At 37.1% G+C, this 14,773-nt stretch overlaps 1 protein-coding gene across 1 annotated transcript in view; it reads left to right on the top strand.

Moving 5' to 3' along the window:
• RASGRF2 (Ras protein specific guanine nucleotide releasing factor 2) overlaps nucleotides 1-14,773 on the top strand; it is a 107,563-nt gene that overhangs the window by 61,201 nt on the left and 31,589 nt on the right. Inside the window, exons 16-18 of the mRNA XM_063129667.1 lie at nucleotides 4,578-4,706; nucleotides 7,325-7,414; nucleotides 13,659-13,765. Coding sequence (XP_062985737.1) covers nucleotides 4,578-4,706; nucleotides 7,325-7,414; nucleotides 13,659-13,765 — 326 coding nt within the window. The remainder of the gene's footprint in view (nucleotides 1-4,577; nucleotides 4,707-7,324; nucleotides 7,415-13,658; nucleotides 13,766-14,773) is intronic.

Raw genomic sequence — 14,773 nt, 5'->3', positions numbered from 1 at the left:
CTCCTATTTTCTCTAATAGGTTTTACTCTGGCCAATCTTTACACCTCCAAATACCACAGTCTGCAAGCCACTACTGGCACAGCCAGTGTCAGACTGTCCACTGGCACCTGCTCAAAGGACTTATTCTGCCCATGTGGTTCCATTTATTCTCTTTCGACCCCCAAGTCATCACTAGTTGCTGTCATAAATCACGCGAATTGAGAGATAAACCACAACTAGAGTGGTTCATTAAGCAATCCAAGGTCAATAAGCCAAAGATATCCATTTTATAACACATCTTCAACTTCACACAGTAGGAAATCCCAACAGAATCGGGGTTTCTGAGGTTTATTTTTTTATGGGAAAACTGGGGAAAGGAGCAGTTTAGTTTGGCCCTAAAATATCAGCCTTCGGGGCCTTTGCAATTCTCTGACCCAGTTGCTTGTCATGGCAGCAATTCCTGGGTTATTTATACTAGTAATTGCTGGGACTAGTGGAGTGCATGAGTTGCACACCTGTCATTTCCAGTTTTAATTAATACAGGAATGCCCTACTTGCATTTTGTTCCATGACATGTGAACCTAGAAATTCTTGGTGGTTTATGGGTCAAACAAACAATCCAGAGTTAACCCAATATCAACTGTTAAAGAACCCAGGAATTACCAACGTGACATGCAAACCGGCTCTCTAGCTGAGATGTGATTAATGTCCACAATTTAGGGATTGTCTTCAAAGCTCCATGATGGCTGCAAATTGGCATTGTGTTGGTTATATGATGTAAACTTCAATTCACAGCCACTGCAGGGCTTTTCCCCGAAACCATGTGTTAGAAAAGTCAGAGACTTACCCCAACTTTTCCCTTTGAAGTGAGTTCATCACGGCCCTTCCACCATGTGACTTCACTCCAGCATCAAGCCAGGGGCTTCCAGGGCAGATGGCGACAAGTGATTTGTCACCAGAAGCCAGGAAGAGGGCAGGATGACTGGATGACTGCCGGAAACCCCCAACTGGCATGGGAATTTCTCACTCCATCCTACAGCAGCAATTCTACAGGGTTTCAGGGGGAAGGAGCAGCCCCACAAAGACAGGTCCTTAGAGCCTTAAACAAAAAGCAGAAAAATACTTTAAGCTCTTTGTGTAATTTGCTTAGCTGTTCTATAAAGGGATCTCCCTGGTTAAATATGCAAATTTCAACCTGGACATTGCGACTCATTAAAATGCTACTCAACTTCAGTTTCATTACCTACATAGGTTGTATTTCAAGAAAAAGCATAGTCTTTTTTTATTTCTCAGGAGAAACCTGACAAGATCAGTGAAAAGAATTACAGTCACGACTGAAAAGATTATTCCCTTGAAAAATATCATTTTTATAAATTCCCTGGTGAAACATTTAATAGAGTCTTAACCAAGGATTTGACTATAGAAAGTAACATATTGTTTAACAAGAGATCTTTTTAAATTGACAGTAGAATAATGGTTGAGATAATTAGTCAGTCATTAATTAAACAAGTTCAAGGAATGATGTCAGTAAGAATACTGAGGAATGGGTAGTGAAGAAGAGGTATAGCAATGTTTAGATCACTGTTTTAGGATGCAGCCCTATGTATACTTAGACAGAAAGAAGTCCTAAAACTGGCTGGGGCATGCTGGGAGTTGTAGGACGTTTTTCTGTTTAAACATGCATAGGGTTGCACACTTTGTTAATAAATGAAAAATGCCTTTGAAATTATTTCCCAAAAACTTTAGTATACTTTATTTTCCATTGCAGTTATAGTTAGGCTTTTTCCTTCCAATCTCTGTCCACATGTTAGGAGAATGACAGTGAAAATTAGACTGCAACCTATGTAATAAAATAATTCCCCTGTGTTAGGTAATGACATTAATTTCTTTCAGGCACAATATCTGGTGTGACTGTACTCTCTATACATGGCCTGAGAAACTTCACCAGTTCTTTGTTGAAATCATTATGTAATTTAATAGCACAAGCCCAGTTATCCAATCCAGATCTGGCTCAAGTTATCTTGTCACCTGAGGCGAGAACATGTACCAATGCTTGCCACCTCACACCCTTTCCATTTACGGGGCTTTTGCAAGAACTCACCCAGACTCATAGGAGAGGTCAGGCAAGTGTTATGAGAAGTCCGCTGAGCTCTCATGAGACCCACTGCTGCAGAAAGGGGAGGCAGGGGATGCACAATGGGAGGGCCGGCAACTGCTCCAGAGAGCCCTGCCAGTTGGTGAATGGCAACAACAGTGGCAGCTAGATGGACATTGCAGTAGAGTAGGGGTTTCAATCTGCCACTACCTTCCCCACAGTATCGCCACCTGAACAAGGATTCAGCTTGCCTAATGTTAGGGTCAGCCCTGATCCAATCTCAGGAATGTCAACATCTGATTTTGTAGGATGACTGTGTGCTTGCTATGTAGATTCATGACACAGAAAAGATGGACTTATGTCTTATTACTAAGCCAGACTGTTGTTTAGATGTTCTGGGAAGGTTGGGCTTTTTTAAATCAGTTTTATCAATTAAAGATGACACCTGTTATGCCAGATTCTAGACTGGTGGCTAGATGACTATTCAATCGTCAAGAATAAAGTGAAAACTTAACTATATAAATGAAAATAATCAAAATAAAACATAATTATGCAAATCAAACTTATAATTTGCATGATTCAGTATGCTGATTTTTTAAAAAACTTTCTTAGATGAAGAACTCAGGTGTGTGTATGTGTGTGTGTGTATAAAGAATATATAAGCATTGGGAATTATTTAGGAATATCCTCTAAACAGAAGTGTTTAGAGGATATTTAGAAGGTGTTTAGAAGACAGAAGTGTCAAGAGATTGATAACAAAAGTGAGAAAAGAGCTGAGGTATCATTGCAATAAGATACAATGGAGAATTATATTTGGTATCTAAGTTCACAAATCTAACTTTTATAATTAAGTTCCCTCACCAACAAAGGGAGTAAAGTAAGTCCATAAATGCAAATATAATTCCCTTGAGGCAGAAGTATCACAACCTGTACAGACTTTCTTTTTTTATAGTTTGTATTAGTATTTTATATGACCCCTACTGTTTTAGACTTTTATTGGCATTTAGTCTATGCAGGAGAGTGATGTACCAACCTGTTTTAGTATTTGTTTGTTGATTGTTATTGGAACATCTTAAAATTTTAAATTAAGATGTGTGTGTTTTAAGTGAGAAACAGCCTATGGTGGCATAGGGTGCGATACAATGGAGGAATGTATTTTATATCTAGCTTGACAAATTAAGCTTTCAGAATTAAAGCTTGCTAACAAAGGGAGCAAAGGCTGAAGAAAGGCAACGTAAGTCTGATAAACACTGGTAATTTTAACAGCTGAATTGGCTTGTTGTTCTTTCAAGATCCTGCAAAAATAATATTTGAAAGGGACCGTTTTATAGAAATGATCAGCCCTGATGCTGGTAATTTTATTTTAAATATTAGTTTGCAGTATGTGATATATGAAGTATGTCACAGATGCCAGAACTGTATCAAATCCTTCTCACAACACAAACTATACCCACTCCCTCCTTACCTTTAGTGCAAATTATTTTTCGGGCAATATTTTTCATTCTTCTGTGCTGTTTTGTTGTTCGGTTTGGTTTTTTACTTATCAATATTGTGGTTCTAATTGCTTATTTGTGGATTTTCTGCTCTTGATTCTGTGATTTAGTGTGTGCCACTAGATATTTTGTCTGAATAGTTGCAAAATCTTGAAACATCTTCACAATTGATAGCCAGCCTATGTTGTTTAAAATTGTGCATTCAATTCCATTATTTAGTTGTGCTTATATTATTGGTTCCTGTCAGGTAGTCTGATATTTTATCAATCCTATTAAATTTATGAGAGCAATTTTTGAAGAATTGTCATCTTAAGTAATTATTTGTCAAACTTCACAATATGGTGTTGTCTCTACAAGAGTAACTTAAAGTTCAGCAAACAAATTCTAGCTGAAGAATAGAATTACGTGCTAGTATCCCAAACTCCAATGGGGTTCATTGCATACATACAGCTCCACATGAGCATAGGTTTGCTTATTGTGTTCAATGATAAAGAATGTGCATGCAAAGCCATTATATTATGTGAACAGAGCATTAATCAGGTCACTGATATAAAAAAGATACTGCTCCATGAATTACTTGACAATGGAGCTGATCCAGTTTATGGATCTGTTGAAGATGCTGACATTAAATAATCAAATTTTATTCTTCATTCATATATATTTATTATATGTAGTTTTAAGGGTGACCATTATGTGCTCAGTAAATTTAATTCATTTGTGTGTTTTGTTTCAGGGTGTATGTGTCAACCCTTTTTTAAAACAACAACAACACTGAAAAAGAAGTTTATACATTTGGTGTTTAGGAAGATGGGTCTTGCTATTTACTGTTTTACTCTGTACAGCACCATGTAAATTGATGGTGCTATATAAATAATAATAATAATAATAATAATAATAATAATAATAATAATGTAAAATAGTGTCTTAAAGTTATCTGAAGCATCTTGTATCTGAATTATGATTTTTAAGATCATTTGCTATCTTTATATTAAAGTTCATACTTTTTAAAGCAGCGGTTCTGGAGTCGGTATCAGTGGACCGCACTATCCCAGAAAGTGCCTCAACTGTGGATACTCCTGAGCTCTCTCCATGTAGATCCCCTTCAACTCCACGACATCTACGTTTTCGACAGCCAGGGGGTAAGAGTAAAAAGAAAAATAGCTTTGATATATTACACAGTTGCATGGGTTTAAGCAATTGTAATAGATTTAAACTCGATACTTGATTGAAGTCGTAGCCTTAAACTGGAAACTGTTTTAGACTTTTCATCCATACCATACCATACTTCTTTATTGCGATCCATAGATCCATGAAAAAACAAGAACAAAAACATGAAATCATACAGTTAGAGCTATTATCCAACTTTCGTCTAATACACAGAGAGCTCTAATCCTGGCCGCCACTGTAAGAAATTTAGCAACAGCCAAAGTTACTCTTGAGGACTTATCTTCCAACAGAAACTTAACATAAAATTTGTCTGAACTTCTGGACAGTTTACTCAACAATGGGGCGATCATAAGATGGCGGGCCTGATTATAAAAGCTACAGGACAGAAGGATATGCTCCATCATCTCCACTTCCATATTCCTACAGGGGCACCATCGTTCCTGATAAGGGACACCAGCATATCTGCCCTGAAGTAATTCAATAGAATAAACATTGCATCTGGCCTTGGAGAAGGCAATACGATATTTAGCCACCGACAGATTCTTTAGATAGTCAGCCAGCTGAAGAGGCCCAATGTAATGAACGTGCAATGCACTGGGAGAGCAAGAAACATGAGAGCGAGTGTGTAAGTCGCAGAAGGCTATATCCCACAGTCTTGTTTAACAGATTTAAAAGCAAAATTCAAGCCCAGATTAAGGAGGAGGGAAGAGGAGAGACCGATTGAAGCTGCTTTCCTGGCAAGAAGCTTGGATCAGCTGTTCACATAGTTGTCCTGAGTCAGACATAGAAGCAGACCTGAGCCCACTTTTTATCCATGATGATATTAAGTGTCTAAGGGTGCAATCCTATGCATGTTTGGACAGAAAAAAAGTCATACAATTAAAGCATCCCCAACCAGCTTCTGTCTAATTATGCATAGGATTGCACCCAAAGTAATTTTTTTTCTTTTGGTTTACAACTCCCATAATCCATAACCAGCAATTGCAGTTATGACTAGAGATGATGGGAGTTATAATCCAACACATCTGGAGGCCACCAGGTTGGAGCAGGCTGGTTAACTTTATATTTCTGTTCAACTCACAGAAAATAGAGAAATGTGATTAATACCATTCCAAATGATTAGCATGTGAGTAACAACAGAATGAAAAGCATATTTACGTTAAGATGTGATGAAATGTTCTGTAATATTTTGAACGAGATGTACATTTGTTCAAGAAAAATATTGACTTTAGTCTTACTACTGACAGATTTGCATGAAACAAGTTGAGGGTAGATATTGGGCACTGTGTAATATAAGAAGTATGGTTCTTCTAATTATTATTATTATTATTATTATTATTATTATTATTATTATTATTATTATTATTATTATATAAGGCTATTTACTCCTACATGTGTGGCACAGAAAATGTGCAGATGGTATCCTAATTACTCATTACAGAACGGGAACAAATTGCTTAACTAAGAGATGCAATTATTTTGGTAGAACTCCAGCAGGTCATCTGTCCTATCATCAGATTCTTAAGGAATGCAGCATTCTAGCATCTTGATCCTAAACACATTGATTGTGATCCAGTAGCTCCCCTCCATGTGCAGGAAGTGGAAGTCATTTGTGCTTTTTCTTCCCTGTACCTCTTGGTAACATGCAAAGCAGAATTTTCACATCTCTCCCTGCACTCAGATGTGTGAGAGTTTGCACAACTAATTATGGAAGGAATTGTAGACGTTCAGCTTTGTGTATTACAAATAAACTCTAGGAAGAGAAAGTGAAAGTCATTGGGCTTTTCAGTTACCTCTGATTGCCCAACATCCATTGCCATTTTAAGTGACCATTACTTAAACAAACACCACTTTGGACCTGTATATCTGGGCAGCCGTCTTCATATATAGGGTTTCTTGCAATTAAATGCAGGGTGTACCTGATCTAGGGAAATAGTTTGGAACTAGCAGTTGCAATGTGCATAATTTGCACAAATTCTGGCCATAGTTTGCTTAATTTGTGCAAGTTGCAGCTGCAATTTGTATAAATTCCGGCCACAATTTGTGCAAATTTTGTTTTAGGAAAAAAAGCTGGAAAATCCATGACCTGGCCTGACTCAATCTGTGACCTGGTCTGTGAGGTGGGGTGGGGGGAGCTGCTGAAAGCTCAGTGAGCTTTACCTCCTGGATGGATTTCTTCGACAGTAACTGGGGGATTGCAAATAATATATCATTATGTGTTATCCCTTTTGTAATACAAAGTATTTTGGGGTGGCTTGCAAAACTTGAATGGGCAATTTAGACTCATTAGCAGTACCGCCTATTACTTCAGCCTGCAAATGAAAAATAAATACATTTTTACTAACACACACCTTCAAAGAACTCTCATAAAAAGGCTGTCCTGGAAATGTAATTCTTAATTCAAGACAGTGTTCTCGAGCTAAAATAGACTTTTCTTATCATGATTATCTCTTTCTTCACAACTATTTCTGCTTGTTTCAGCAAGAATGAATTCTTGAACAATGTGTTTTGTTTACTAGAATGTTCAACGTTTGATTCGAATTTTTAAAACAATACTATCAGTTGATTTTATTTATTATTTTCCTTGCAGTACAGCCAACGGACAACTGCCATTGTTCTGTTTCTCCAGCTTCTGCTTTCGCTATTGCTACAGCTGCAGCTGGGCATGGGAGTCCACCAGGTGAGCTTTCTACTTATAAAGAGAGAGAAAAAAAGAGTTCTGAACATCAATAAATAAAACTACATGCAATCAGATTACCAGTGACTTGGTGACCCAGTGCTTGCCATTATTTATTATTATTATTATTATTATTATTATTATTATTATTATTATTATTATTATTATTATTTATTTATATAGCACCATCAATGTACATGGTGCCAGGACTCCAGTTGTTCCTTCTCACCCTTGTTGTTATCCTCCACCGGCTCAACCCCACCAGTGTTTTTGCCTCCCACTGCACTTAGCAGCTAGGAAGCAGGAAGTTGGCAGATCAGATTATTATCAGCAGGGGTGGGCAGAAGCAGGGGGATGGGAATGAGAAAGGAGAGGCAGTGGGTGAGGGAAAGTCTGAGGAGGAAGAAGGATGAGGAAGGAGGGTGGGATTCTAAACCAATATGTATAGCAATCCTAATTTCTACAGAAAATGACATTTGGTGAATTATACTGCTGTTTACAAATATCCAGTGCACATTATAATAATTTGCTATTTACATGCTGCTCCAAAATATCAGGCCTTTGAATTTGTATAGATGAAACACACACCTGATTACGTGAGGCTAAGTAATGAACTGGTTATTATAATCACAATACAATTTTACACATGTTTTCTGTCATTCAAGCTGTAATCCTATGCATATTTACCAATTGAATTTAGTGTGGCTTACTTCTGAGTAGGTATGTGTAGGATTGTGCTGTTAATACTCTTGCATTGCGACCAGCTATTTTTGATCAGTACTAATTAAAACCATTAATTAGTTTCCTGATGTCAAAATTTTTTCTATTTTTCATTTTGTTTTGGGCAGAAGCATGACACACTTTGCACAAAATTACACAAAAGTATCTTTCGGATAGAATCATGTTGCAACATTGAAGATTTTCTAGATAGGCTTTGTATTGTTGCCAAGTATATCTTGAATGCCAGTTTGTCAAGAACATAAAGTATAGTTGTAGAACGCAGTTAAAATTTTTGCAACATCACTGGAAGTGTACTGCATATTTTTCTTTGATTTATTATTTCATGTATTTCAAGTTAATTTCACCATACCCTCCCTTTGACAGAGGTAAAATGTTACACTGGTTAATTGACATGATCTCATAATAATAATAATAATAATAATAATAATAATAATAATAATAATAATTTTTAAATTTCCCGCCTCTCCCTCTGGATTGAGGCGGGGAACAACACTAAATACAATATAATATTTAAAATAAGTTAAAAGAGCATATAAAACCAATACAATATTAAAATAACAATCACAGCATCTTAAAATTCTTAGGTTTTAAGAATTTATGGAATGGCCTGCCAGAAGAGACTAGTCTTTACGGCTGTCTTAAACTCAGCATTAAGCTGACGAGTCTCCTCCAGCAGGTCATTCCACAGTCTGGGGTGGCAGATGATTAATAATAATAATAATAATAATAATAATAATAATAATAATAATAATAATAATAAATGCATAAGACACAATACATTAAAAGTAGTAAAACAACAAAGAGCTTTGCTGGATCTTTAAAACTTAACATCCTTATAACATGTTTTAAACACCTTATTTACGTATGTATGTATGTATAAGCCAGCTGATAACACTTTATCCATCATCTAACAATTATCAGCTCACTTAAACATACAATACATATATATGTAGGTACAGGGCCTATGCACATGCCACTGGGGGAAGGGTGGTTAGGGGAGAGTTATCAAAACAACAACATGTGCACCCGTCACACAAACAGGAACTGCACGGTGCTGCATGATTTACTTGCTGCTTCCTACATCGTCGTGCTCCTGCTGCAGCCGCATATCCCAGCGGCCACCACGGTGGGAATTGGGTCATGCTGGATGCTGTAGCCAACACACAGTGATCTTGTTCATCGAGAAAGTACGCCTCAGCTAGAGCATTGCTGGACATTGCACCCACTCTAGGTGGCTGACTCTATGGTTGCTGTGGTTTTTTTGTGGAATGGCCATTTTAACCACTGGTGATCCCAACCGATGGCACAGTAAGCTACCCCAGGGGGCCCTTTAACCCCACTGTAGGGAGGTGGTTACCCGGGGTGGTTTATTAAAGGGAGCTTTGGCTATTGGGTGGTATAAAATGCAATTAATAATAATAATAATAATAATAATAATAATAATAATAATAAGCCATCGTTGTTAGTTTTCCACCCCCAACACAGTCACTGTGATTTGCTTCCCCACACTAACCATGGTGGCTTAGCAGTACATGTGAAAGAAAACATGTAAACAAAGGGAATCTTGACTAGCTCCTTTCCTACTAAAGGTTAGGAAGCTGATGAAGAACATCTTGTTCCAATAGGCTTCAACCATCTGGTTGAATGATTTGCTCCTTTGATTAGATTGCTGTTTGGCTTTGTGATGGAAGGTTGTGTTTTTCTTTTGCTGATGTGGCGTTTAACTTTTTATTATTGTTACTTTTACGTAGTTGGTTGTTCTGTTGCATGCTGCTTTGGTCCAAAATGCGGCCTATCAATTTTAATCAATCAGTCAATCAATAAAACTAAGTGTTGAGGTACCGCTGCAACACTGGCAGAAACTACATTTGGTGAAATTCTCCATTCTGTACAGCTATCAGAGGGGCAGGAAATCTCTCCTGCTCACGACCTAGCATAAAAATGTGGTGCTTCTTTCCGTGAGAATTAAGCATGGAGTGTTTTCACAATAAGATTGTATTCTCCATTGATTATAATCTCAGTCTTGGCACTTCCTCCCTAATACCTTTCCATCTGAAATTTACATATTTATCTTCTTTCCCCCAAAGATGATATTTTATTGACTGTCTGAGGTACCAATAATAGGCAGATAATTAATTCATTTCCATCTGTCTTTGAATGTTATACCCACGAACATTATTCTTTTTTTTCTTGCAATATTCACGAACTCTGTGATGAATTTGAATAGACTTCTATTTTTGTTCCAGTATCAAGAGCTGTTTTGAATCTAGAGAACTGTTGCTTAGCAATTCTGTCAACTGGTTGGGCAAATGTTCTCCTTCAAACTGAGGCAAATCGCACCATGCAGATTTTATTAAGCAATAACCTTGTATTAAAAATTGTAATTATGAGAGGAAGGTAGAAAGGACCTCACTGTGTTGCTACATAGATCTTTTGCTATAAGGGCAGGGGCTATAGCTCAATGGCAGGGCATGTCGTTTGCAGGAAGAAGTTCCCAGAATCAAACACCGGCATCTGTTGCTAAAACCATCAAGACAGCAGGTGATGGGAACTTGGTCTGATGGAGACCCTTGAGAGTTACCACCAGTCATGGTACAATATAGTGGGCTAGGTGGACCAATGGACTAACTCAGTATAAGGCAGGTTTATATGCTCATATATAATATCCATTAAGAAGGGTCCTGAATCCAAATTTATAGTAGGTAAATCAAGTGAATTATCCAAAGTTTGCCTAAGGTTAAACTGAAAATTATCCAAAATCTTCCACAAAAATTAGAAGAAAGAGATTTTCCATGGGAACTGTAATATCTGAATTGCCCCAAGAGGGAATATTGTGGTTAATGCATAAGTGTCCAAACTGTAATTGCAGCTACTTATTGTTTCTATTTATAGAGATAGTGGAGAAAATTTAAACCATTGTTTGCTTTAGTGCGTATCCATTTATTGCAGCAAAACTAGTAAACTAAAACCATGTCTTGTTTTTGTTTTCTTTTGAGTTTATGTACATCTGTTTGAGAGCAGAAAAGCATAATTAACAATTGCTAATACTAAAATTTTTCTCAACAACACCATAGAAAACTGAACAATATGTTGAAAAATGAACTACCAGGTATTTCTTCAAGCTTTTATGGAGCATTTCTATGGAGAATTACAGCACTTGTAATCTGCCTCTCCCACTGCCTACATTGCAAAAAAGGAATTCCAGGAGGTGTCATTTGTATGCATGCAGCACCTGGTGAAATTCCCTCTTCATCACAACAGTTAAAGCTGCAGGAGCCCTCCCCTGTTTTGTATCTGGTCAAAGGGCAGGGCTCCTGCAGCTTTAACTGTCCCAACTGTTCCCGTTTTCTTTTCTTTTCTGGTCAGGAAAAGCAGTTTTGGGAGAGGTGATTTTCAGTACAAAAGTGAAAGGGTGGGGATGTTTTACTGTCTCACAAGCCTCTTATTTTCTTCTGTAATTTCCTGACCGAATTACTTTCCCCACACTTCAAGGTTTCAGGCATTGGTTTCGAAGGGTAAATATGAATGTAGAACCCCTTGTGGGAAATTGCAGCAGAGAAGCAATGGGTAGGAAAGGAGTTAATCACCCCTTTCCTCCTATTCTGCTTCTCTGTTGAAAATTACCCTTCCCTTATCCTACAAAAGGAAGCCATCAAGATTTAAAGTATGCTTTAGCTTAGTTTCACTGTCAGCTGCAAATTATGTGATGTTTTGCAATATCAAATTATGTTTAAGCTCTACAACTGAAAAATTGGCAGAAACTTTTTGTCCATATGTAGTGTTTCCACAATAAGCTTACATAACATTCCATAATTAAAAAAAAACAGTATTAGCTTATATACAGATAGATATATAGATATTTGCAAGACCTTTTGACATACTTTGTTGTCGAAGGTTTCCATGTTTTAGTGCAAGAAGCATTAATAATATCTGAAGATACTGAGTGAAATTCACTGAAGGTGTCCAAATCTGAGAGGAGATTTGATACTGGAACGTCTAGCAACATATTTTTTCCCTTAAGGGTAAGATCCAATGGGGCCTCTGTGCTCCCGTTGATCCCATTTCACAAGCAGGACTCACCACTTACACTACAGGAATTTAGTGCTTCATAAAGCAAACCAAGAAACTAAATGAAAACACTTGTTCCCAGATTGGGACAGGTTGGCGGAGCTCCATTGTGTGAGCTCGGCTGACCTGTCCCATTCCAGAAATAAAAGGAAACACATATGAAGCGCTAAATCCCCATTGCAGAAGTGGTGGGTGCTGCTGGTGTTTGCGCAAGCATTGGATACTGCCATAAGTGTTTTGGCAAATCTTTACAGAAAGGCTAATTCAAAACATATTTACTCGTTAATAAGACTGTAGCCTTAGACTGCAATCTTATATGCATTTACCTGGGAGCAAGCCCCATTGAAATCAATGGGTCTTAGTTATTTGTTGTGAAGACATTCTTAGGATTGTACTGATAATTTGTTCACCGAAGTGATCCAGTGAAACCTATTATTGAGAAGGTATGGTGTTTGTGGTAGAAAAAAGCATTATGATGATTAATGCTTAAAAATATAACAATTACTTTGCTAAATCTGACCCAGCACCCATGTAGTTTAACATTCCGCCTCGAACAGAGGCCACGCAATCCCAGAAGCACCTGGTAAACAGACAAATGCAGTATAAAGGGAGACAGCCATCCTTTATTCTTTGTTCCTATCTTTTGATAATCATAGGCATATTGTCCACAGGTATATTTGATAATCATAGTATATTGTCCTGAACATGAAGGGTCCATTCTTAGCTGTTATGAATAAAAATAATTGATATTTTCTGTCCCTCATAAATGTGCCTTATATTTTATGGATACATCTAAGCTAGTGGAATTTGTGCCATCTTTTGTGGCAATGAATTCATGGCTAAATGAAGTAATACCTCATTCTCTTTGTCCTGAATCTACTCCTGATCAGTTTAATTGGATCAACTGTTTTGAAAGAGGAAGTTTGTTCTCCCTTTCCACACTGTTAACACATTCGGAAGCTTCTTTTGCATCCCCTGTAGTCCCTTCTTCCTAAACTGAAAATTTCCACTTTCTTAGGATTTCTTTCAAGACCTTGTTCATTTTAGTTGTTTCTTTCCTTTATCTTTCCCTTCACATACATACATAAGACAACCAAAAATGCTGGCAGTATTCTAAATGTAGGTACCCGATTTATGTAATGACATTGTGTTTGCTGTTTTATTTTTAGTTCTATTCCTTTCTGGATTTGCCTACAGCAACAGCACAATGTTTACTCTGTGTGTGTGTGTGTGTGTATGTGTATACAAACACATACATAATATATATATAAACATGTAACCAAAATCTTCAAAATCCTTTGAAGTGTTTTAGCATGCAAGGACATTTTTAAAAATGCTTTTATCCAATGGTAAATAATTTTCATTTGGTGATGCCCTTCAATTTTTCCTTCATCTAACTACATTTATTTCACCATGACCTATCTTTTAAATTGTGTAGGATTTAATAACTCTGAACGAACATGTGATAAGGAATTTATAATACGTCGAGCTGCCACTAATCGTGTCCTGAATGTCCTTCGCCACTGGGTCTCAAAACATTCTCAGGTACTTTTTTTGTTACATTTTTTTCAGTGAAATCTGAGTCATGTGAAAGATTCGTGCGCCTTCTTTTGAATTGTTTGTATGTTGTTTACATTTTCCCACTGAGTGCTACAGAATTTTCAGCTTTGGCTACATGACCAGTATAACAACTACCCATCTGCAGTTATGCATGAACAAATCCTATGAAATATAGTACAATAAACTCAACAGCATCTCATCTACAGATGAGCAAACTGCTATATTTTAATATAATATACTGATGAATGAAAATAAAAGTATTCTATTTGTATCTCCATTGTATGCTGAATGTGGTCAGGATCCTGTGAGATAAAGATTTCTCACTTATTACAATTATTAAAATGTATCATAATTTATACTCTTGTAGCCAAATCATATGCATGTTTACTCAGAAGTAAGTATGTATAGGATTGCAGCCTAAAGGATCAGGAGCTTCTCCATGTGAGGCTAAAATTCTGCACCCTTACCAGGGCTTCTGATTCTGGATTCCTGGTGGGATCAAGATCAGCTGCATTACATGTGAAGCCCAAAATCCATTTCCTTTGTCAGCAAGTTCAATGTGTTTCATTATACAGCCACTAGATGGCAATGCAATATAGCGCAATTCCGGAACTTTACCGGAAATATAACTTGCTACTTTATCTCTTAATCGCATTTTTGGAGGTGTAAATAAAACCAGAAAGAATAGGAGGGGTTTTGGAAGTTGATGACATCATGCAAAGGACCCACAAGGTCTATTGAATGCCACAGCGTCTGTTTAATAAAGTTTGTCCAAATTGAATAATTGTTGGAGGTGTCTATTAGAAAGCTCTTTAATATTTTCTGATGTACATGTTATCTTAAATTATGTACCGGCTTCTTGGAAAGTAACACACAGTCAATGTAAATGGATTTTTCACGCCCTCTTGACTGCCAAAAGATTGATACTACAACATTGGAAAGATAAAACCTCACTGCCTATAATGCAATGAATTGAAGACTTAACAACATTAG

The sequence above is a fragment of the Elgaria multicarinata genome, chromosome 6 (genome assembly GCF_023053635.1).
Source record: "Elgaria multicarinata webbii isolate HBS135686 ecotype San Diego chromosome 6, rElgMul1.1.pri, whole genome shotgun sequence".
Lineage (NCBI taxonomy): Eukaryota > Metazoa > Chordata > Lepidosauria > Squamata > Anguidae > Elgaria > Elgaria multicarinata.
Note: the sequence above shows the minus strand (reverse complement) of the source record. Positions and strands in the feature narration are given on the sequence as shown.